Genomic DNA, 24,430 nt, shown 5'->3' with positions numbered 1-24,430 from the left:
CACATCCTGTAGGAGTGCCATAATTGTTTTTCTTTTGATTTATTATGGGAACATTAGCTTAGGCATTAGCTACATACTACTCATTTTCACACACACACACACACACACACACACACACACACACACACACACACACACACACACACACACACACACACACACACACACACACACACACACACACACGCATGCACACAGTACTGCAATGTCCACAAAGGCATAACATTTTAACATTTAAAACACTTTATTTTTAAGAATGTAGTATATTATATATGCAGACAGAAAGCAATAAGTTGACATTACTTCATAACATTATAAATGTTATGAAAAAAACAAACTTTTTTTTTTGTAAAAGGCTGGCACATATAAGCATTAATAGATATCAAAACAAACATGTAAACAGGTAATGTTTCACTGTTTTAATGCTTTAATGCTATTTTAAGTGACATCCAACACTAATGCGATATTTGATTAACATAAGTGGTGGCACATTATCCACCGCTATTTGAAAAGACTTGACTGTTAGTCTCTAATGCCTTTAGACAATTTGACTGATTAATGATGACCATGATGCAAATGGACTTTCTAAACAGGATGACTGTTAACATGGTGACTGTTACTATGGTTACCATGCCCATGGTGATGTCTATGATGATGATGTCTATGGTGACTATACTCGTGATGACGATGTCCATAGTGACCATGCCCGTGATGACCATGCCCATGATGACGATGATGGCCATGGTGGTCATGCCCGTGATGACGATGTCCATGGTGGTCATGCCTTTGATAATGATGTCCATGGTTGCCATGCTTGCAGTGATACCCAGTAATCACATTTAATTCAATAATCGCTTTTTCATTTGGGGTGCAGTTGGGACAAATAGAGTTGAGAAAGTTGTTTATGTCAATCATGACAACTCCAACACCACCAAAACCTTTCTGTAGTATCCAGGACAACTGTGAATGTGCAGATATGTATTAGTCAGCTGAACATTCTTTGCATTGTAATTTGCAAACATAAAGTTAATAATTTATAATTTAGGTTTTATCCTTAGGGGTTATCCTTACATTGTATTACTTAAATAAAACTTTGCAGATTCTACATTAACAGCCATTGTTAGTAAAAACAGGATTAATCATTTTGTAAATTCATAGTGTCCTCACGTCTTTCTCAAGGCCTTGAGCGTTCTTAAGTTTTGTTAAAGTCTTTAATTCCTTTTGTCCACTCTTAATGGATTGGCAGATCTGATGGGAAGTAATGGAAATTTTCAGTTATTAACTAAACATTTAAATTTACATTTTTTTATTCCACTGTCCAAATCCTAAGAAAATGTGTCAAGATTACCTGTTTGGCTATAATCATCCCAGGGCCATTAATTTGCTCTGCTTTCATCTCTGGATTTATGCCCACAATCATGGATTGGCTACTGTCCTGTCTTATTCGAGGCTGTTGTATAACTGCAGGCAATGCCAGGATAAGATTCTTGGGGTCAACTTCGTCCTGCCAATAACTGAATATTTTGTCCTATGAGGGAAGAATAGGGTAAAAAATAATGTATCACATTAAATATCAAATATATTTCTATGCATACTGTATATGCTGACATAAAACTACTAATTACTCAGCAAAATTATATTTTGATTAGAGGACTAAAAAACGTACAATTTGTGGTCCATCATTATTAGGGCTTAATGGTAGTAGGCAGATGATATCAACATACCTAGAAAGAAAGAAAGAAAGAAAGAAAGAAAGAAAGAAAGAAAGAAAGAAGGAAAGAAGGAAAGAAAGAAAGAAAGAAAGAAAGAAAGAAAGAAAGAAAGAAAGAAAGAAAGAAAGAAAGAAAGAAAGAAAGAAAGAAAGAAAGAAAGGAAGGAAGGAAGGAAGGAAGGAAGGAAGGAAGGAAGGATTATGATTATGATTATGATTATAAAATACATCTTTTTGGTGTGAACAACCTTTGGTTTACTTGAAATTTACCATTCCAGTTTTAGAAACACACATTTAACAGTTATATAAGGACTTAAATAATAAATAACATTTACTGTGGATTTTTTTTTCTTTTCAGAATGTTTTGCACTCACTGTGACAACGTTTTCTTGTCAATATAAGAATTGTTGGGGTCTCCATGGTGCTGAAGAGACACAGAAACAAGCAATGACTTGCTGTCAGCTTGGTCCGTCCATTCTCTTAGTTTCTGCAGGAGACAATTAAATATGCCATTTATCATATAACCATTTGTTTGTGGGCACCTGAGCTTCACATCACAAATCCTGGCATCAATCTAAACCACTTTGGGATTAACTGGATTGCAATCTGCACCCAGACCTTTAGGCATTCATGTTTTAGCTTCAAGTAAAATTCTTGAAAACATTACAGTTCATATAATTGGAACTTCATCCAATTTTTTTTTTTATTACCTTCAAGAAAAAAGTGAGAGTTTCTGTGTTCCTGAGTTTCTGTGTTCCATCAGTGTGATTTTCCAACCATGCCAAATCCACTCCGTCAAAACTATTATTCTTCACATAATTCATTGTTGAGTTAACAAATTTATCAAGAGATATCTGCTCCTGGGACAACACCTCCAGCCTACACACAAGCAAATGTGAAGAATTGTTCAGAAAGTAATAAGAAAGCAATTTTGTTAACTGCACCACTCTGAATACCTTGACTGTGTCACCTCAAGACCAAGCAACATCTTTAAAGCTGGATTCCTAAGGAAAGATGTGTAGTTTTTAATTGATTATATTCTAATTTGAAAAGAAAAAAATAATAATTAGAAATAAAATACTGATTCCACTGTACTGACCTGTCTTTCAGCATGTAGTTATAAGTGTCTGCATCCAGATGCAAAGTTTTTAAACTGAAGTCAGTGCTAATATAAGCAGTGGAGTAAATAATATGAGTGCACAAGAAAGGATCAACATGGAAAAACATGTGCTGGAGGGATGCATCCATATAACAGGCCACTGTGGAGTCATGCTGAGCAGCTGAGACTGAGGAAAAAAGGAAAAAAACAAAAAGAAAAAAGAAACATCTAAAATATATCTATATTAAAAATCTATTTGACGACTAGCGTATTACTGATCTAATGTCTAGGAACATATGTCAGGACCTTTAATAATCCTTTTGTGGGTCATATAGTGATTCTACCATAGACCACATGCCATCATTCATTCATTCACTCATTCATTCACCTGCTTTATTATAGACATGGTGAAGTGACAGCAATGTGCCACAAAGCCAACCCCAACTATATCATCAGTATGATAAAAATGCTTTTAAAATGCAAAAAAGTTGATGAAAATTAGTGGTAAGACTCACCTGCTGATATCATGAGACAGGCAAAAACTAAAGTAAAAGATAAAGAAAAAGAAAGTTAGTTAGCAATAAAATCGATTGATTAAAAAAAAAAACCATGAATAGAAAGTATAATTTGTCATGATATATTGTGTTCTATTTGTAAAAGGGAACTGCGTCTGTGGAACTCTGCAAACATCAACAAAAAAAACCCACATCCTGAAAAGATAAACCACTAGAGGCTTAGCTGTCACTACAACTGTGATATTCTGTTTTGCTTTGCAGTCTGTAGCTATTTTATTTTATTTTATTTTATTTTTCATTTTATTTTATTTTATTTTATTTTATTTTATTTTATTTTATTTTATATATAGATAGATAGATAGATAGATAGATAGATAGATAGATAGATAGATAGATAGATAGATAGATAGATAGATAGATAGATAGATAGATAGATAGATAGATAGATAGATCTTTATTATCATTGCATAGTACAAGTACACAGCAACATAATGCAGTTTGCATCTAACAGAAGTGCAAAAAGTAGCAATTGTGCAAATAGGCAAGTGCAGATAAATATGTAGTATATGTAAAGCATGTAAAATTGATATTATATATATGTACATGTACAGTGAATGAATATAAAGGCTATAGCAGTGCAGAGATGTGTGGACATTGTTGAAAGTACACATATATATATATATATATATATATATATATATATATATATATATATATATATATATATATATATATATATATATATATATATATATATATATAAAAGGCACAATATGTGTAGAGAAAATGAATATAAAAAAATTACAATTTGTAATATGCAAATTGTATGCACAATTGTACAGAATTTATATACAGTGTTTACACATGATCTAACGGTGTAGTGTAGAGTTAAGTAGGGTGATTGCAAATGGAAAAAAGCTGTCCCTGAACCTGCTGGTTCTAGTGCGTATGTTCCTGTATCACCTTCAGTTTGTGACTGAGATGTGAAGAGTCCTTGATGATGTTTTGTGTGTATGTATATATATATACATATATATATATATATATATATATATATATATATATATATATATATATATATATATATATGTATATATATATATATATGTATATATATATATATATATAAATATATATATATATATATATATATATATATATATATATATATATATATATATATATATATATATATTTTTTTTTTTTAATGAATACATGTTTTACGCTGGATTCCCTTCCTAACGCAACCCTCCCCATTTATCCGGGCTTGGGACTGGCACTAAGAGTGCAATGGCTTGTGCCTCCCTAATAGCTGGGTTCATTTATAAAATACAGTCTAGTGAAAATAGTAATGCAATCCAGTACTGACCTGAAAACTATGCATTATATGGATAAATCTGTTTGCCTAGATTAAGCACTAAATCAATAACATTTTACAGTGCTTTATAAAGGTGGCCTTCTTTGTTACAGTTACACCATACCATCACCTTAAGATCTTATTTTGTTCAATTAAAAAAACTGTCTCCAGTAAACAGTTGTGGAACAGAAATGTATGCATCTGTAGTGCTATACAGACATTAAGAAAATAAAAAAGAAAACCCACCCACATCCTCTTTAACTAAAGCAAGTCTCCACAGGAAGCTTATTAGACACCAAATAGCTGAAATTGTTTAGTTTGTTTGCAGTTTGTAGCTATTTTATTTTAGATGCAATTACTGCTCTGCAAATATATTATCATTTAATCTACCACAAGTAACTGTGCAAATGTTTTTTTAATCTTTAACGATTTATTCAAATCAAAGTTAGTAAAGTTGTCCAGTAGACCAAAACACAATTTTCTCTCACACATAAAAAAAAAAGCAATGTTTACTTACCTAGAATGGGCAGCATTGTGTGGCTGTGACTTGTAATGGAGACTCAGTTCTACTGGCCAACACTGCAGAGCATGTCTGCTGCAAAAGTAGCACTACACACCCCACATCCTGTACAAGTACATATATGTCTATCTGATATATAAAATACCACAACATACTTCCTGTTTTGAGTATAACTTTTCCACACAAACCACTGAACTTTTATTCATTTTGTCAGATCACATATTTAAGGTATTAAAGTATAGTCACAATAGTAATGAAATGCAGTATGGCCTCAGTAATCCACTGGTATGAAAAAGATGCATTATAGAAAGTGACTTGTTTTATGCGTCATGTCTCTTGTGTGTGAGTGAAGTGTAAACCTTACAAAAACCCACTAAAAGAATAAAAACATATGAATTCATATTTTCAGTGAAATTCAGTGAAAATAAATACAAATACACACTAGTTTCTGTTATATTTATAGTTACTAATTTAGGCTGCAGATTCCCAACAAGTGAAGTGATGAACGTAATGGAACGTAACAATAACATAATTAAAGCAATTTATATCCTTCCAGGATGCTGATATTAGATGGGAGAGCAAAAATTTAATATTTAGCAATAGCAGTAATAGCAATACTTTTCGTGCATTACAGATCACAAAGAAAAGTTTGTACCTCATCAAAGTGACCAAACATAAACTGTATGGACAAAGGTTTGTGGACACCAGGACCTAAGATTTGTATGTGGCTTTTGAATATTCCTTTCCACATTTAATATAATATAATAGCTTCAGCTAGATTTATGTGTGTTTGTGAAGGTTTGTGTTTATTCAGCCACAAGGGCATGTAGTAAAGTCAGGTACTGATGTAGACTTAGGAGGGCTGGGGTGCAGGCAGTGTTCCAGTTCATTGCCAAAACACCTAAAGGACTCTCAGTTCATGAGAAACAAAGACTAAACTCTTTGGCCTGGATGCCAAGTGTCATGTCTGGATGAAACCAGGCACCGCTCATTACCTGGCCAATACTATCCCTACAGTAAAGCATGGTGAAGGCAGCATTGTGCTGTGGGAAAGATGCTCAGGGAAAAATTATTGAAGCAATGTACAGAGACATCCTTGATAAAAACCTGATCTAGAGTGCTCTGGACCTCAGACTGGGGTGACGGTTCATCTTTCAACAGGACAAGCATACAGCCAAGATAACAAAGGAGTGGCTACTTGATGACTCTGTGAATGTCCTTGAGTGACCCAGCCAGAGCCCAGACTAGAAACAGATTAAACATCTCTAAGGAGATTTGAAAATGGATGTGCACTGACGCTCCACATACAACATGATGGAATTTGAGAGTTTGTCTATAGAGGAATGGGAGAAACTGCCCAAAAGTAGGTGTGCCATGCTTTGTTGTATCATACTCAAAAAGACTTGAGGCTGTATTTGGTGCCAAAGGAGCTTCAACAATGTATTGAGCAAAGGCTTTGAAAACTTATGTACCTTGGTTTTTATTTTTTATAAATTTGCTAAGATTTCAAACACACTTCCTTCCTGTTGTCATTATGGGTATTGTTTGTAGAATTTTAATGAATTTATAATGAATTTAATCCATTTTGGACTAAGGCTGAAACATAATAAAATGTAGAAAAAGTGAAGCGCTGTAAATACTTTCCGAATGCACTGTATGTTAGAAGTAGATCAGGTAGATATGAAGGAGCCAGAATATGTACTGTAATGCCTTATAAATGAAAAGAAGGATTTTAAATTCAATGTGGTTTAGTGGTCAACTGCATCATGTGTAAAAGTTAATGTGGAAGACCAAAAAAAAAGAGCGTTACAATATTCCATGCATGAGGTGACAAGAGAGTGAACCTTAATAGCAGTGCTCCTCATTGAGAGAGGAGACGATTTATATGGATGTATATATAAATGTGATATATACACATTTATATCACATCCGTGATATAAATGTGCTTCGAAAGAAAGGGTGTTGTCATACTTGACTTTTTTTGTGTTTTGGTAAATGCAATGAATGCCCATCTCAGTGCCAGAATAAGTATGTAAATATAAAAAAATATATATATATTATTATTTCAGATGTAATCAACCAGCCATGCTAATAAACTGTGTTGTCTAAATTACACCTAAAAACTCCCATACTCTAGGTTTTCAATGGTGTTGTGATCTGTGGATATCCCTTTAATAATAACACAACTCAGCTAATAAACTAATTAACTGCAATTGCCTAAGTTGAACTTGGTGTGGTGGGAGCAAAAAAAAACATTAAAATGTGCAGGACAGAGGGTAGTCCAGGATAAGGTAGGGAACCTGTGCTTTGAGGACACAAATGGATACAAATCATGACTACGAATAATGCTTTCCACTGCAAAAAAGAACCACTACTATTATTGCAAGAAATATAATTAGATTGATGCACGGTAGTATACTGTATAGTAAATGGTACAAAGTGTACTTACATGTAAATGTTGTAGAATAGCAGTTTACAGATTCATTACATCTAAATGTAGACACAACACACCGCATTGACAGATTTGTGTGCCTTAGCTGAGCAATGCAACAGCTAAGCAGCTTAGGAGCTTTCCCTTGTTTCTCCTTTACTTCCTTCTGGATTATTCTCAAGTGTTAACTAACACCAACTTCTTTTAGCCCTGACATGTAGCCGTTTATTGTTGGTCAAAAGCAAATTTAAACACGCTTTCCATTTTAAATGTCATTTTAACACTAAAATGCAAACAACATTGACACTTAGTTTAAAAAGTGCAATCATTAGTCTTAAAATAATAAATAATTAGGTTGTAAATGTCTAATAAATCTAGATTTTACAAAATGTTTTTATATGGGTTTTTACCGAACTACAATCTTTTTAGAAAACACATACAGTCATACACAGTAAATTTTAGACCAGAGCTGCCGAAACCTTTTACTATGAAGGGCTACTATTTCAGCTGTGGGCCAAAATGAAATCCTGCATTATACCAAACTAATAACTGAACTAATGCAGTTTTATTTTTAAAGTTATAGTGAAACTTATAGTACAATGAGAAACATACCAATTTATTGTACAATACACATATATATTGTACAAAAGTTCAATGCCTAATGTAGCTATTCAGTGACCTCTATTAAAAGAAAGGAAGGCAGGCCTTACTTATTCACAAGTTGTTCCCTTTTTTCCACCCTTCATATATATATATATATATATATAACATGGTGGATCATATAATCAAAGATCACAATGGGCCAACTTTGGTCTACAGATATTATCGGCAGGTTCTAGATTTCCTCCCTCTACTGGTAAACCAATGAACAACATGTACACTATGCAATTCTTTATAAAGGCACTGCAGCATATATTTCAAGTATATTCAATCCCACATTGTATATATAATAATTTTAAAATAAATCAAATATGTTATAATGCTGTTAAGACAAACCAGCTACTTTCAAAATGTTCTTCTGAGCAGTCAAAAAAGCTCCTGCAGAAAAAAAAAATACTGTAAGAATGACCTAGGTTCACTGCAATACCAATCATTCACTATTAATGAAATGTATCCATATGATATAAAGGTGTATAATTTTAGTATTAGGGTATTCTTTTACCTGCTCCAGGTCCTGTTCCTCTTCACCTACATCAAATACCAGTTTAACCCTTTCCCTGTCTCCTTGCTTAAAACACACACATGCATGCACAAATAAGCCAGACTGAAACCACTGGAATGCCACAATATATCACACATCTTAAATACCACTTGAATAAGGCTGACATTTTGAAAGGTTGTATTTTGTTTGCCTTTGTCCAAACTTACTCAATAACTGTGATAAGATATGCTAAATATCAACAAAGCTAAAAGCAAACTTCCTTGTCATTGCACTTGATCTTGTGATTTACCTCTTCCACAGTTCCAGGAATCAGTGACTTTTGCTGGGCAAACAGGACTGCGTCATGGACTGTCAAGAACATGTGACTAGGTGTAAAACACTCAAACACTCCTCCAGCCTCGAGCTCCTCAAATACCTGAGCTAAAACAACAGTTGAAAGAGTCTAAGTTTATTGTTATCTAAACAACATTTTAAGTAAAAGCTCCTTATATGCAGCTGCAACATATAGTAATCCCCAGATGTTTGAATCCTTCAATGAAAATGTTCTTTTTTTAATTCAGTATAATCTTAGAAATATTTATATGAATATTAAAGTTATACAAAGAATATTACATATTTCAGATATTGAACAATATCTTTTTTGTTGTAAACTATTTGTCTATTTCCAATTTTTTTATGAACAACTTGATTTTCTTGATGATTTTCAGTGTGGCCTCAGACCCTTGGCCCTCACTGTAATTATTTCCAAGTTCTTTAGTTGACTATAGACTTTGACTCCATTACAACTAAAGCATACCATATGTTTGTATCCATATTTACCTAACACCGTAAGTTAAATAGTAGCTCCTCAAACTATATTTAGATGACTGATAACTTCTAAACACCTCTGTCTCAAAGGTGGATAAAAACCTCTTTAAAATGTCTCTCTTTAAAACGAGTCAACTACATTTTTTTTTATCAACATCAATGAATGCAATATGCTTTGAAAAGGTTCAAGAACAGCACAGCCAAGTACAGATGTCTAGGATAAGGAAATGAAGAAAGAGATATACAATACCCAAGCAATTGACAGGGTAGATATTTTAAGTGATTAAATAAAAGAAAAAACACATTTACCTTGCACATTTGCTAGATATAGGCTAATCCCCAGCATGCTATAAGTCTTGCTTATCTGCAAGAAAATAATTATAAATAAAATTAAATTCATAGGATAGATACAGCTGAAAGGCATATACATATATATATATATATATATATATATATATATATATATATATATATATATATATATATATATATATATATATATATATAAATAGTGTATAAAGTGTAACTATACTGATTTTTTTTTAGCACCTTTGTATCATTACTTACTGTTATGTAATATTAGACATCACTATGGAGTCATTGATTGTGATTTGTTTGAAGGTGCAAAAGTACATGAATAAAAGAACTACACCAAACATAACATAACTATCGACAGATCAACTGTGCAGTTTTATTAATTAAAAGAAAATTTTGCATTGCCAACTGCTGTTGTGCTATATGAAGAATAAAACACTTTGAACAGTGCTATTATAGGAAAAAAAAAATTTACTTAGGCTCAACCCGGACATTTTTTTCTATAAGAGATCGTCTTGTTGTGTTTATTATTTATTGCTTATTGACCTTGGTAAGAACTTTAATGCCCATCAGGTCGATGAAACAGACTCCCCCCAGGTCCAAGATAAGTGTATGAAAAGGAACAGGCTGCATCTTCATCACAACACGAGGGGAACATGCAGGCACAGGCTCTGGAAGCTGGTCAGTAGAGTTGATAATATCACAGTATGGATTGCTGTAACTCGTAGGCATATTATCACTGCCTACACCAATGGTGTAAAAGTCACTCTGCAGATCAACTTGTGAAATTGTCTGAAATGGAATGTGCAACACATAATGACACTTCACCTGAAAATTTAATCTACTGAAATACACTACATTGCCAAAGGTATTTGGTCACCTGAAATTTCCTGCTATATGTGGTTCTTTTCCAAACTGTTACCACAAAGCTGGAGGCACTTAATTGTACAGGACGTCTTTAGATGTGCTATAATAACATTTTGCATTTACTTAAACTTTGAAACCCAAAACTGTTCCCACATGGCAATGGCCCTGTGCACAAAGTGAGCTCCTTGAAAATCTGTTTACATGGTTTGGAGAGGAAGATCTTGAATGGCCTGCTATAGAGCTCTCATCCCTACTGAACATCTTTGGGATAAATTGGAACGCTGACTGCACCCCAGGTCTCCTCACCTACATCAGTACCTGCCGTTCATAAAACCCCTGTGGCTAATGAACACAAATATCCATAAGCACACTCCAAAATATTGAGGAACAGCTTCCCAGAAAAGTGTGGAGGGAATTATACGAGAACATTGGGACTAAATGTGGAATGTAATGTTCAAAAATCACATACAATTCTTATGACCAGGTGACCTGGCAATATAGTGTATATGATTTTTAAGATTCAATTTCAGTATTTAAAACAACAGTAAGACTTGACGTCTGCATACATCACTCTGAACATCTAGATTTAAAAATGTGAAATTTTCCTACACCTGTGTTAGTAAATGCAAAAAAGATTCTACACCTGTGCCTTGAAGTTAACTAGTGAGCTCCTGTTCCTCTTTCTGGCAGCTGCCTTCTCCTGATTCTGCTTTGCTTTTAGTTCAAGTTTTTCTTTTTCCTGCTGTTTTTTCAGAAACTTCTTCCTGGCCAGAAGCACCTTGCCTGGATCAAGTCCAGTCTGTGAAACACCAATTAATAAAAAAAAGTAATGATCAGGACTATTGTGGCATGTTGGGCAAAAAAGGCAATACAATCTAGAGATTAAACACAGTCATTCTCTCTGATCAACATACTTTTCTGATAACCTTTCGGTGAAATATCTCTGCATTTGCAAAGTAAAGAGGTGAGCAATAACTCACTATTTTCACACCATCAATGGCTTTCACCTGAATAAAAATACATACATTCCCATTATTATACTATATTTCACCAGCAATGACAAGAAAATACTGAGTAGATTGAGACTTTACCTTACTGTAGACTTTAGGGTTCTTGTACAAGTCTGTATTTAAGACCTGCACCACTTCTGAGCCATTACGACTACAGGTAGGACAGTCACCAAAAACATTATATAAAAACATAACATAAAAGTAATATAAAAAGCATACCATGTGAATTAAACAAAACTATTCAATAATAAAATTCAGTGTTCACTTACAATTGAGTCTGAAAAATGACTACCAGAATGGAGAAGCTCACCCCAATAGCAACACCATAAGGCAGACTCAGAAACAAGGTTGCCAGGAAAGACACAACCCATACACACTAAGGTAGAAATAAAAATGTGTGTGACTGCCCGCAGTTGGATGCAGCTCAAAAATAAATTAACAGTATTGTCTAATCACAGTCATATTAAAATCTTTACATCAAAGCCAAAAAGCTAGTAGAAATGTATTAATAAAAAAAATTAACTTTTCCGGTTTCACTCAGTGTCACATAAATGGTTCCAATTGGATTTAATCATGTTATATATTTCATAACTCACACAGTCTAGTTTGCTCTTCTTCCAGAGATAATATGGATCCGAAATCTGCAGTAGCGTGTTCTTCAGATTAACAGCTATTAAAGCTCCTAACACTGACTACAGACAAAAATATTAATAGAGACAAAATAACAAAATTATTATAATTATTGCTTAGAATAATGAAATAATAGAATAAAATAATATAAAAATAGATACTATTTTATATATATATATATATATATATATATATATATATATATATATATATATATATATATATATATATATATATATATATATATATATATATATATAGGTGTGCTTAAAAATGTCTGTGCTTATTCTTACCTTGGGAAGAGGATTGAGAAAAGCTCCCAAAGCTAGCATGGTAACCATGACGACTACCATTACACATAAACTTGCAAACTGAGAATCAACAACATGACAAGTGGTTATTGTGTGTGTGTGTGTGTGTGTGTGTGTGTGTGTGTGTGTGTGTGTGTGTGTGTGTGTGTGTGTGTATATATATATATATATATATATATATATATATATATATATATATATATATATATACACACATCACACACACAGTATATACACACTCTACAGTCCCAAGCAACCTTAGCAAACATTAACCCAGTGGCCAGTCTTGCCCATTTGCCTTATAACAAAAAAAAAGAAAACTTCACTTAGAGTGCACCAAATGTCAGCACAATTGGTTAAAAAAAAAAATAACTCAACCATTGACAGTAGCTTTAACTCTCTAATCTAGGTTATGCTCCAAGCTTTGCATACCATCTCAAAATTAATTCTCTGCCTTGCATGCATTTAAACGTTTGTGTAATTTTAGTTCACAAAGTACAGCTGTTTGAGTGAAGCAGCTTTCTTTTGTAGTTTTTCCATTTTGACACCGAATTAAAAAAAAAACATCCTAGGTAACATTTAAGAAATGTATCTGTATCTCTTATTTTCCATTAATAGCATGTCCCTGGTGGACAAACTGAGTTAGAATGTGTCATTCATTGTGTGGCTGAATCAAATGTAACCTTAGAGTTTATTTCTAAATTATTCATAGTTAACCTGTCAAATTCCTGTTGAAATTGAATTAGCCAATGACAGGCATGTTTTCAAATAATCATGCTATTCTTAAAAAGCCAAATACTGTACATTCATCCTTCATTCATTTTCTCCCGCTTATCCGTAATTCGGGTCGCGGGGGCAGCAGTCTAAGCAGGCCCCTGCCTTCGACTGCTGCCCAATCCTCACAGCACCGTCCCTTACGGTCCCTCCTGCAGGTGGTGAGCCCACGGGAAGGCGGCCCCACGTCACTCCGACGTCACGGACCTTGATATTTCCCTCGTAAGGGACCCCCGGAGCATAGAGGGTTAAGGGCCTTGCTCAAGGGCCCAAGAGTGGCAGCCTGGCGATACCGGGGCTTGAACCCCAGACCTTCCGATCGGCAACCCAGCGCCTTAACCGCTGGAGCCACCACTCCCCCTCAAATACTGTACATATTAGTTAAAAAATGGACCATACCGAACGACAGCTCAATGAGCCCTATTGTTTCTGAGGAGCACACACTTATGCATGGCTACCCCTTTAAACTTTGTAGATGACCTCAGAATCTTCTTGTCTATATGCCATTAAAGTTTTGTATGAATGCAAACAGTTCCTGTTTTTTGGGTGAATTAAGTTCGGCCTCATTATAATTTACTGATATGTAGCAGCCACATTGTTTACAAATGTTGCATTTGTTTTTAAATAATCATTCCTGAGTACAATCCTGAAGAGCTTGACAGAAAGTTTGTGGCAGGACAGAAAAAATCTTAGGACTTGTTTCAAACGTGGGTTTTTCGTATCATGCAATTTAGCCCACTTAAATAAACAAATATAGGTGGTGGAGAGAATAATTATATCATAAATAATAATTATGATTATGATGATTATGATTATGGTGATTGTTATTATTAATATTATTATTATGTAGAAAAAGAAAAAGAAGAAGAATTTATAATTTTACAATTAAGTTAAATTATAGGAAGGAAATCTAAAATGCACAATCTATACTTTTTAAATTAGAATTTTGGAATGGCAGTTACATGATGTGTTCTCCTTACATGCCAGTGGCTTCATGAATTGTCATTTATAGAAAATCCACCAAAATGTCACTTACCTGTGAGGAACCACCTGCACTGTCCACAGCGAGTGTGACAGACAGAGCACAGCAGATCACATGAATCTTAAAGAAACCACCCAGGAGATTACTGAAGCCCAAAGCAAGCATTTCCTACCAAGCAGGAAATATAAGGGTTATCAATTAATTTAATACATTTTATTCCTTGCTTGTTATTTTTTCTAGTACGAGTATGTGAAGGTATCTGGTATCACCAAATGGTTTCACCAGTGAAATTTTCAAGAATTTGGTTGTTTTGACTAGCTGCTACTATATGTTGGAAGCAGTCAACAGAAAACAGAATCTAAACAATTTGCTGTCATATTTTGTGCAACCTGTGTAAAAGCATACCTGATTGGGATCCACATCATAACCATGTTTGCTGGCCAGTGTTCGGGCCATGGCCAAATTTATAACATATCCCACAATGGCTAGTGAGAATGCTGTACTTAACATTTCCCCCCAGTCCAACACTATTGGCAAAATTGGGTCAGGAAACCTAAAAACAAAACACATGGTAACTAAGCACACAGTACCAAAGATTTCCAACAGGAAAAGTAAAGCTGCTAACCAGTCGATATATCCCTCACCCCAAAGGGATTTCTCCTACTACGTCCATGTGGTACTTCTCAGGCAGATGCAATGGCCCAGAAATGGCAGTAGCCACCACGACCTGAGAAATAGCAAAAAACACATTCTATCAGTATTGCTGATAGAAAAAATCTCTATATACTTTAAAAGTATTTTGTCTACTGTTAATACATCATAATGATAAAAAAATATGATCCTACTGTCATTTCTCTGTTCACTTACAACAATTATCTCTATGGGAATAGGGTAGGGGATTTTATGACGGTAGCGAGTGCTCAGTTCTTTTACTATGATCAGCACCACACAGCTGATGAGGGAAAACACCAGAGAAGCTATGTTGGTTCTGGGCAGGCCTTTGAATATGTCTATTAGAGTCTAAAATATAGAAAACAATATGAAAACCAGCAAACTATAAGTTGAAACATTCATAAAACCAGAAAAGGACAAATGTTCATGTTTATGTGCTTGTAAAAAAAAAAAAGTGATAGAAAACAGAACTACAATTGAAGAGTTAAACATGGATTAATATACTTTATTGTAATTCTGAATGATACTTACATATATTATAGCCAGAGGACCACTGTATGGTGGTACTGTAATTCCAAAGATGTACTTAAGAACAGAAATGAGGATCTGCAGCCCTGCAGCTGTCATAAACCCCCTAACAAATGAGTCAGAGAGGTATATTGCCACAAATCCAAACTGCATCATTCCTAGACCAATCTGTTAATACATCAACAAGTAAAAGACATTATTTTTAATTATTCCTGCATTTTTACAGGACAGGGATTTTTTTTTATTATTGTATTCAACTATAGAGTTGCTATAGTATAAGTGATATAACAGGTAACTTGTTTCCTGGATGTTTCACAATATGTTACTATAAACTGATAAAAACAAGTGTCATGTTCCTTAATAAATAAAAATGATATCATAATAAATAATAGGGATTGACTTTTACTGTTATAGTAAAATTCAAACCACCTCATTGCTGATTAATATACAATAACAGCAACATTTTATCAATCACCTGTATGATTGCAGTCAGGCAAGCCAAAGTGCCTGATATGACTAGTCGAGCCTCATTCATCTTCTGCTTATGAACTACAGTGGCATTGCAAGTGGTGTTAAAATAGCTGTAATCTGATTCAGGTGCCAGCTGCAGACACACTATACCCACCATGATACTCAGCACAGCAAAAGTACCTATGTGAAAAAAGAATTACATATTCACTGGTAGACATCTCCACACAATAAACCATGATACAGGTACACAGGAAATATGGGTGGGTTCTGGGGTTGCATTTGTGTTTGGCATGCATTGTAATCAACACAAATTCTTACTTAAAAAAAAAAATATGATCTCATAAATGCAGCTAGTTTTAGCATCACTAATGTAAAATGCCTTGAACACCATGACCCCTCTCCTCTTCTACATTGTAATGCTTCATGTTATTCAATACATTTTTAACTGAGGGAATCTTGCATAAAATAGAGGTTGCCCAAACTCAAACCCCAGCAAGGTTATAATTAGTTTGCTTTAATATTACCTGCCAATAAAACAGAGAATATTGGTTCCACATATTAAACTGAAAGGGTTTCAAAACTAGAAGAACAGAACCAAGTAAAAATTTATTTTACCAAGATCTACCTAATATACAGTATTTTATGCAAAATTAAAACGTACCTGGTACCATCTGGTGGGCTGTGCCCATGAAGAAGTATGGAATAAGAGGAAAGAAGGATGAATAAAGTCCATTGACTGGAGGGAGGTTTGCCAAAAGAGCAAAGGCCATGCCTAAATAAAGAAGACAGGACTGAAGAAACCTAATGAGTTATAAACTATACAGCCAAACTTATGTGGACACCTAACCATCACCCTCCAAAACGTTACAAGCACATAATTGTATTGCATGTCTGTATGCTGTAGCACTCAAATTTCCCTTTACTAAACCAAAGAGGCAAGTACAGTAAGACAATGACCCTGTACATACAGCTAAGTGTATTAAGATATGATTAGCCTAGAATAGAGTTAGCAAATTCAAGAGTCCTCAATGCAAACATTGGCCTCAACTCCACTTAACACCTTCAGGACGCACTGAAAAGCTGACTGCAACCCGGGCCTCCTTGCTCAACATCAGTGCCTGAAATCACTTATGCACTTGTGACTTAATGAAAAAATACACTCAGGTACGCTGGAGAATCTAATTAAAAGCCTTTACAGAAGTTAGAAGGTTATTTTAACAGCAACAATGGAACTAAATCTGGAATTAGGTTTTTAAGAAGCCCATTAAATGGTCACAGATTTTTAGTGTATAAATTATTTAACAGGTTTCTAATTAAGTATTCCAGTTTTATCTTAAATTATATAAAGTGCCAACTCCATATGGGGAAATAAATGCAAAAAGTCTCTAAGACAGACCCTGTGGAACCTGAATCGTGCCAGCGCTGACTCCACTGATGACATCACACAGAAGGTTCTGTTTGAAATTGTACTTGGGAAGCCAACTAAGCACTGGGAGATGTCTGAAGAGAAGACTTTTCAATCGCCCCCTGGAGCATCTGCATCATTTACATACACAAGAAATTGTATGAACTTGAGTTAATTAAGCATATTGCAACTGTAAATATTAACAGTGTCAAATGTAACCTCCACAAATCCCTTTGCTATGGTCACATACCTGAATATTTTCCTCACTTTATCCCCCAAAGGATAGTTTCTCCTTTTCCTGTTAAACTCTTCATCAAAAACTGGTTGAGAGTAAGCTGGTCGGTCTATTGCATACTGAGGAGGGAGTTGATGCATTGCACTAGCTAGATCAACCAAAATCATTCAATACATACAAGATATAATAATATTAATATAATAGTACATCAAGCATGTCATATTTACTTGCTTGATGATTTATATTCATACATTAACGTGTCTCCGTATGTGTGTGCGCACTGATAAAAATTTGCGTGTGTGTGTGTGTGTGCTGATTCTTTTGTACAGCTTTTAGAGGTCCTTATCTGACCTTGACAGCATTTGTTTGACCAGTGCATTTATACTAGTACAATCACACTAGATTTATACTAGTTTTTAAAAATATAAAAAAAACTTTTTTCTAAGAAAAGTATGTTAAAGATAAACCATAATCATTCATTTGGCAGAACAGCAGGTCAGAATTCATATGAATAAATATATGCATGCGTGTGTGTGTATATATATATATATATATATATATATATATATATATATATATATATATATATATATATATATATATATATATATATACACACACACACACACACACACACACAGTGCAGACCAAAAGTTTATATATATTATATATACAGTACAGACCAAAAGTTTGGACACACCTGCTCATTCAAAGAGTTTTCTTTATTTTCATGACTATGAAAATTGTAGTCACACTGAAGGCATCAAAACTATGAATTAACACATGTGGAATTATATATGGAATTATATACATAACAAAAAGTGAACTGAAAATGTCATATTGGAGGTTCTTCAAAGTAGCCATCAAGAGAATGCCAAGAGTGTGCAAAGCAGTAATCTAAGCAAAAGGTGGCGACTTTGAAGAACCTACAATATGACATATTTTCAGTTGTTTTACACTTTTTTGTTATGTATATAATTCCACATGTGTTAATTCATAGTTTTGATGACTCTACAATTTTCATACTCATGAAAATAAAGAAAACACTTTGAATGAGAAGGTGTGTCCAAACTTTTGGTCTGTACTGTATATATATATATATATATAAAAATATAAATTAATGGGTAAAATCAAGAATGACGGTATATAAAACACTTCTGGAACAAATGACTAAAAAAGGTTTTTTTAGTCATTTTGCATTAAGGTTTACATGTGAACAATGTGGGAAATAAAGACACAATGGCAAAAAATAAACAATAATAAAGCTTACCTTTTTCAATGTTGTTCTGTTTCTGATAATATATTGTAGTGTTGGAAGCTTAGAATGGTTTCAGATCATTACTGCCATGATTTTTATATCTTGCTGGTAAAGTTATAAAGGGTGGAGCTTATAGCGGTTTTGAATGTTATCCTTGTTTGACAAAGTCCTTCAGTACAGCCTTGAGTTTTTTATTAAATAACTCAAACAATATGAATAATTGATTTATTGTTCTTAAATATATACATCTTCAAGATCATTAGAATTATAATTTTTTTTTTTAATAAAGATGTCTGTACAAACCTACATATTTTCACAGGACTAGGACACAGGACATTCCGAAATCAAAATTCAATGTAAAATTTACACAAATACATTGTGGCGATGTAGTTTTAGTTAATCGACAATTCTTATTTAAAAGTGTGCCAATACACAATAAATAACATTTAGTAACATTTGTAGAACTCTGTACTGTACAGCAATAATTTCCCCTCATACATGCATACAATATTATGGTAGCACAAAAAAAAAAACCCACACTTAGGCAAAGACAACTCACCTAGAATGAGAAACTTTTCAATAAAAAGAAAGCAATGTATTAATGTTTCAAAAATATGCATATTTGGAAAACTTTAATAAAAATAGTCCTCTATAAAAGTATTACAATGATAAGGTTAATTATTTTGTTACTGCTAAACAAAAAGGCTATTGGGTTTGAGATCAAAACATTGATATGAAACTAAAGGGCATAATGTCTGCTTTTTATTACAGATTTTTCCATCTAGATGTGCTCAACAACTTTTACCATTGCAACTTTGCTCAAAACAAGTTCAACCCAAATGTCTTCAGTGCATAGCAAACACAAGAGAATTGGCCTTGTTGTTCAAATACTTTTGAAGAGAACCATCTCTGAAAATACCTACAGATGATAATCCTTATTATATGTAGTTGTACCATGTACACACAAAAAAAATCTACTAAAATAATCATTATTTGATCTAGACAAGTTTTCACTATTGTTTTAGTGTAACATTGTGCAACAAATATTATAATAATATTATAATATTATTATAATACTTGTCTACTAATCTTACATAGACCTATATGTCCCACTAAAATAGAGTAACATGGCTTTTGAGGACATCCCAGATTTGGTGATAAGTGCATTTTGCTGCAAAAAAAAAAAATACACTACACTAATGATACATCAATCTTTGCTGATAAGCAAGTGTAGACTAATAAAAAATGAAAACATTAAAAAAAGGATTAGAGTTTTTGTAACTTAGCTAGCTTAGCTTTCAAATTGCTGTGTGCAGATTAGTTGACACTGAAACAAAGGCAAAGGCTGGAATAGATTAATACAAACCAGGTGACTTTATATGCTGGTGTATGTAAAAGGAATGTAATGTATATATACATATATATGGAATCTGAGAAATATGCAAACCATATGAAGAGTCGTAAGTATTAATCGTGGCATTAATATGAAAGAAAAACTGTTTGACTTATTCCTGTGTGGTAAATCCTGCTGCTAAACCCACTTCCTGACAAACAAATAAAGCTACTAAGAGACAACAGACTTGTTCAGACAGTTCCAGAATGGTAGTTATTCAAAAGTCACTGAGGATGCTTATGTCAGCAAACTCCTGGTGGTAGCGGTAAGAATACAGGCCAAGGAGAAAAGCCCATTTCAGGGTCAAGAAGCTCCAAACACAGGACAGATAAAAACTCCTGGTGTTAGAGAGTTCTGAAAATATAAACAGTTTAGTGCCATTAAACAAAGTTCTTACATAGTTTCAGATCACAATCACACACTCTATTGATTATATATACACTAGACAAACTTTTCACTAAATATCAACCATGCTTCATCTATAATGCTTCATCTATAATATTGTAAAATTGTAGTGAGTGTGAACTCAAAACATACATGCACAAACGTTATAATCTCACCTTGATTTTGTGTAATAGCAAGAGTCATAAACGTTGCGAAAGCAGCAACAGCTAACATGGAAAAAATTGAACTGATAATCATGAACAGCTTGAGTCCTTTCAGCCATGTGCGCCAGTAATCCTGCAGGTACATGATGTGTGTGACCAGCACCCAAAGGGCCAGCACTCCTTAAAACACAAAGACAGACAGACCGAGAGAGAGAGAGAGAGAGAGAGAGAGAGAGAGAGAGAGAGAGAGAGAGAGAGAGAGAGAGAAATGTAGTAACAGAAAAAAAATAGGACACGTTTTGCTGTAAAAAAAAAAAACCCTCTTGATTTTGCAACCAGGTAAAATCATCAAATAATAGTTTTGATATTGTAAATCTGAAGCATACTAATAAATAAAGCAAATACAGAAAAAGAAAGGCATGTCCTCTAGGCATAGGGATGAGGTAGATGAGGAACGAGAGTGGTGATTAGTGATGAGGTAGATGAGAAACGAGGATGGTGATCAGGGATAAGGTAAATGAGGAATGAGGATGGTGATAAGAGAAGAGGTAAATGAGGAACAATATGGTGATTAGTGATGAGGTAGATGAGGGACGAGGATGGTGATCAGAGATTAGGTAGATGAGGAACAAGGATGGCGATTAGAGATGAGATAGATGAGGAACAAGGATGGCGATGAGGAAGAAGGATGCCGATTAGGGATAATGTCGATGTTGGACGAGGATGCCTATGAGGGATTAGGTTGTTGATGAGGGACGAGGATGCCTATGAGGGATTAGGTTGTTGATGAGGGACGAGGATGCCTATGAGGGATTAGGTTGTTGATGAGGGACGAGGATGCCTATGAGGGATTAGGTTGTTGATGAGGGACGAGGATGCCTATGAGGGATTAGGTTGTTGATGAGGGACGAGGATGCCTATGAGGGATTAGGTTGTTGATGAGGGACGAGGATGCCTATGAGGGATTAGGTTGTTGATAAGGGACGAGGATGGCGATTAGGGAGGAATGAGGACGTATAACTATGACCATGGAAACTAAATTTGTATTTAATGGCTTTTAGTTGACTGCTAGTCTCAATTATCGCGTTATGATTTAAGCTAATGAAGTAGAAGTGTCATATGGACTACTCAGCACTATTTATACAAGCTGACATGTTAATATTTAGATTTTAATATAAGTACACACAGCTCGCCATAACCAGCTCCGTGTTTACCTGATAACCCGCCCATAGCCGCAGTCCACGGCTGTCTGTAAACAACATTCCAAACTATAAAAGCCGAAACTCCCACCAGCATGCCGAATGTAGCATAGGCAATACTTAAGTACGTCCTGTTCGGTGCCATGAATATTACAATGATTTAATATGTGGTTTAATTTGAAAATATCTAAACATTTAACCAGCCTGTTGGCCAAAAACTCGCCAGCAGATTCCTGCGCCTTGATGATGACGTAATAGGGCAGAACTCGACTTCTTCTGCTCGTGCTCTCTGACTAGCCAATGCGTCTAGCGCCGTGTACCGATTAACACCGAAAACACCACCACCAAAATTAATAATAATCATCATCTTAATAATAACTACAATAATAATATACTCCTCAATAAGGTAATATTATACTAACTGAACAGAATTCAATTCAGTTTTATTTGTATAGTGTTTTAAACAATGACCATGTCTTTACAGAGCTTTACAGAGATAAATATATTATAAAATATGAATTGATATGTTAGCTCTCAAGGTTTTTTAACATCTTAGAAGAGAACCCATCCTCATCGTGGTGGCATAGAATATCATTTATTATAGTTCCATCATTGTTGTGAAGTGCTGTACAGAGATAGTTTCTAAAATGCAGAACTATTCATGCAAATTGCAGCAAAATTAAGCCATTTTAGACTGTTTATATTAATTACAGTCCAAATCCATCTTCTTCTTTCAGCTGCTCCTGTTAGGGGTCGCCACAGCAGATCATCCGTCTTCACACTACTCTGTCCTCCACATCTGCCTCTTTAAAATTAACCACCTGCATGTCTTCCCTCATCCATAAACCTCCTCCTTGGCCTTCCTCTTTACCTCCTACCTGGCAGCCCCATCCTCAGCATTCTCCTACTGATATACCCCATATATGTGTGTGTGTGTGTGTGTGTGTGTGTGTGTGTGTGTGTGTGTGTGTGTGTGTGTGTGTGTATATATATATATATATATATATATATATATATATATATATATATATATATATATATATATATATATATATTGTTTCCAAAATGTCTTACATCCGCTTTCCCTCTAATAAACAATGAAAATTTAAACTCAGCCACTTTCAGCTCCACCTCCTCTCTTTTAGTCACTGCCACTGTCACTGAACCATACAACATAGCAGGTTTTACCACAGTCCTATAAACTTTCCGTTTCACCTTTGCAGATACCCTTCTACAAAAATCACTCCTGCCACTCTTCTTCACCCACTCCACCCTGCCTGCACTCTTTTCTTCACTTCTCTAACACACTCTCCATTACTTTGCACTGATGAGCCCAGGTACCTAAACTCATCCACCTTCTCCACATCTTCTCCCTGCAACCTCACCACTCCACTGTCCTCTCTCTCATTTACACACATGTAGTCTGTCTTACTTTTACTAACTTTCATTTCCCATTATCTCCAACACATACCTTCACCTCTCCAGGCTCTTATCAACCTGCTCCCTACTCTCACCACAAATCACAATATCATCTGTAAACATCATAGTCCACGGAGACTGGCTGACCATGTCCTTCAACCTGTCTATCACCTCTGCAAACAGAAAAGAGCTCAAAACCGGTCCTTGACGCAGTCCCACCTCTACCTTGAACCAGTCTGTCATTCCTACTGCACACTTCACTGCTGTCACACTGTCCTCATACATCAATTAAATTCTATTTGTATAGTGCTTTTAACACTGAGCATTGTCTCAAAGCAGCTATACACAGATAATGTGGTGATAAAAATTAATAAATGTTCTTTATTAGTGTAAGTTTGTCCCATACTCTTACACATCTCCTGCACCACCCCTACATACTTCTCTGACACACCTGACTTCCTCATACTACAACTCTTCTGTAGGCACCCTGTCGAAAGCTTTCTCTAGATCCACAAATGCAACTCCTTCTGACCTTCTATATACTTCTTCATCAACATTCTCAAAGCAAATATTGCATCTGTAAGTCCAAATGCATCCTCAGAGTTCTTAAATTGCTCATAATCTTCAATTAATAAACTTGTGCTTCAGTGTATATTACTATTTTGTTTATTTGTAGCATTAGTACTAGTAGCAGTAGTTGTAATATTAACATTATGCATAGAGGTTTAAAATTGTATAGTAAACCAAAAACTGTGTATTGCTTTAACATATTAATGTGGTGCTGTCAGTTGCTTCTATGTCTTGTTCAGGG

General features: G+C 34.5%; 3 protein-coding genes across 5 annotated transcripts; all 3 read right to left on the bottom strand.

The window, feature by feature from the left end:
• Positions 1–225: 225 nt before the first annotated feature.
• Positions 226–7,716, bottom strand: LOC310741977 (chitinase-like protein 4). Of its 2 annotated transcripts, XM_083570430.1 has the most exons (11): positions 7,652–7,716; positions 5,200–5,307; positions 3,326–3,352; positions 2,811–2,997; positions 2,668–2,715; positions 2,422–2,590; positions 2,086–2,198; positions 1,667–1,724; positions 1,349–1,528; positions 1,168–1,248; positions 226–960 (listed from the first exon to the last, which is right to left on the bottom strand). In XM_083570430.1, exons 2-11 carry the CDS (start codon positions 5,213–5,215, stop codon positions 586–588), a joined length of 1,254 nt encoding a protein of 417 aa, XP_083426556.1. In that variant the 5' UTR covers positions 5,216–5,307; positions 7,652–7,716; the 3' UTR covers positions 226–585. The 2 variants fall into 2 exon arrangements, with proteins under 2 accessions (XP_083426556.1, XP_083426557.1); XM_083570431.1 differs by lacking the exon at positions 1,168–1,248.
• A 707-nt stretch (positions 7,717–8,423) lies between these two features.
• On the bottom strand, positions 8,424–18,335 carry LOC310741976 (solute carrier family 26 member 9-like). 2 transcript variants are annotated; one of them, XM_083570428.1, is made up of 20 exons: positions 17,818–18,335; positions 17,559–17,698; positions 16,824–16,934; positions 16,167–16,342; positions 15,695–15,859; positions 15,359–15,511; positions 15,136–15,218; positions 14,897–15,044; positions 14,546–14,659; positions 12,718–12,795; positions 12,391–12,486; positions 12,064–12,170; positions 11,876–11,945; positions 11,699–11,791; positions 11,428–11,583; positions 10,464–10,709; positions 9,912–9,966; positions 9,085–9,215; positions 8,796–8,861; positions 8,424–8,671 (listed from the first exon to the last, which is right to left on the bottom strand). In XM_083570428.1, exons 1-20 carry the CDS (start codon positions 17,967–17,969, stop codon positions 8,660–8,662), a joined length of 2,352 nt encoding a protein of 783 aa, XP_083426554.1. In that variant the 5' UTR covers positions 17,970–18,335; the 3' UTR covers positions 8,424–8,659. The 2 variants fall into 2 exon arrangements, with proteins under 2 accessions (XP_083426554.1, XP_083426555.1); XM_083570429.1 differs by lacking the exons at positions 8,424–8,671; positions 8,796–8,861 and having other exon boundaries at positions 9,123–9,210.
• Positions 18,336–19,271: 936 nt separating this feature from the next.
• Positions 19,272–22,467, bottom strand: slc48a1a (solute carrier family 48 member 1a). The gene is made up of 3 exons (XM_083570433.1): positions 22,216–22,467; positions 21,014–21,181; positions 19,272–20,807 (listed from the first exon to the last, which is right to left on the bottom strand). Exons 1-3 carry the CDS (start codon positions 22,343–22,345, stop codon positions 20,671–20,673), a joined length of 435 nt encoding a protein of 144 aa, XP_083426559.1. The 5' UTR covers positions 22,346–22,467; the 3' UTR covers positions 19,272–20,670.
• Positions 22,468–24,430: the final 1,963 nt, after the last annotated feature.

The sequence above is a fragment of the Silurus aristotelis genome, assembly GCF_946808225.1.
Source record: "Silurus aristotelis genome assembly, chromosome: 19".
In the NCBI taxonomy this organism is placed as follows: Eukaryota; Metazoa; Chordata; class Actinopteri; order Siluriformes; family Siluridae; genus Silurus; species Silurus aristotelis.
This window is presented reverse-complemented; position numbering and strand designations above follow the sequence as displayed.

What these genes read in the sequence shown, in the direction of transcription:
- LOC310741977 (XM_083570430.1), bottom strand. An exon ending in CTCTCACTTTTTTCTTGAAG is followed by an intron (nt 2,199 to 2,421) that starts GTAATAAAAAAA and finishes TGTCTCCTGCAG; the next exon opens with AAACTAAGAGAATGGACGGA. An exon ending in GACAAGAAAACGTTGTCACA is followed by an intron (nt 1,725 to 2,085) that starts GTGAGTGCAAAA and finishes CTTTCTTTCTAG; the next exon opens with GTATGTTGATATCATCTGCC.
- LOC310741976 (XM_083570428.1), bottom strand. Translation starts at nt 17,969, where the DNA reads ATGATTTTGGTTGATCTAGCTAGTGCAATGCATCAACTCCCTCCTCAG. An exon ending in CACGATTCAGGTTCCACAGG is followed by an intron (nt 16,935 to 17,558) that starts GTCTGTCTTAGA and finishes TTCTTTATTTAG; the next exon opens with GCATGGCCTTTGCTCTTTTG. An exon ending in TTCCTGGAACTGTGGAAGAG is followed by an intron (nt 8,862 to 9,084) that starts GTAAATCACAAG and finishes GTGTGTTTTAAG; the next exon opens with CAAGGAGACAGGGAAAGGGT.
- slc48a1a (XM_083570433.1), bottom strand. Translation starts at nt 22,345, where the DNA reads ATGGCACCGAACAGGACGTACTTAAGTATTGCCTATGCTACATTCGGC. An exon ending in GGCTATGGGCGGGTTATCAG is followed by an intron (nt 21,182 to 22,215) that starts GTAAACACGGAG and finishes TTGTGTTTTAAG; the next exon opens with GAGTGCTGGCCCTTTGGGTG. An exon ending in TGCTATTACACAAAATCAAG is followed by an intron (nt 20,808 to 21,013) that starts GTGAGATTATAA and finishes TTATATTTTCAG; the next exon opens with AACTCTCTAACACCAGGAGT.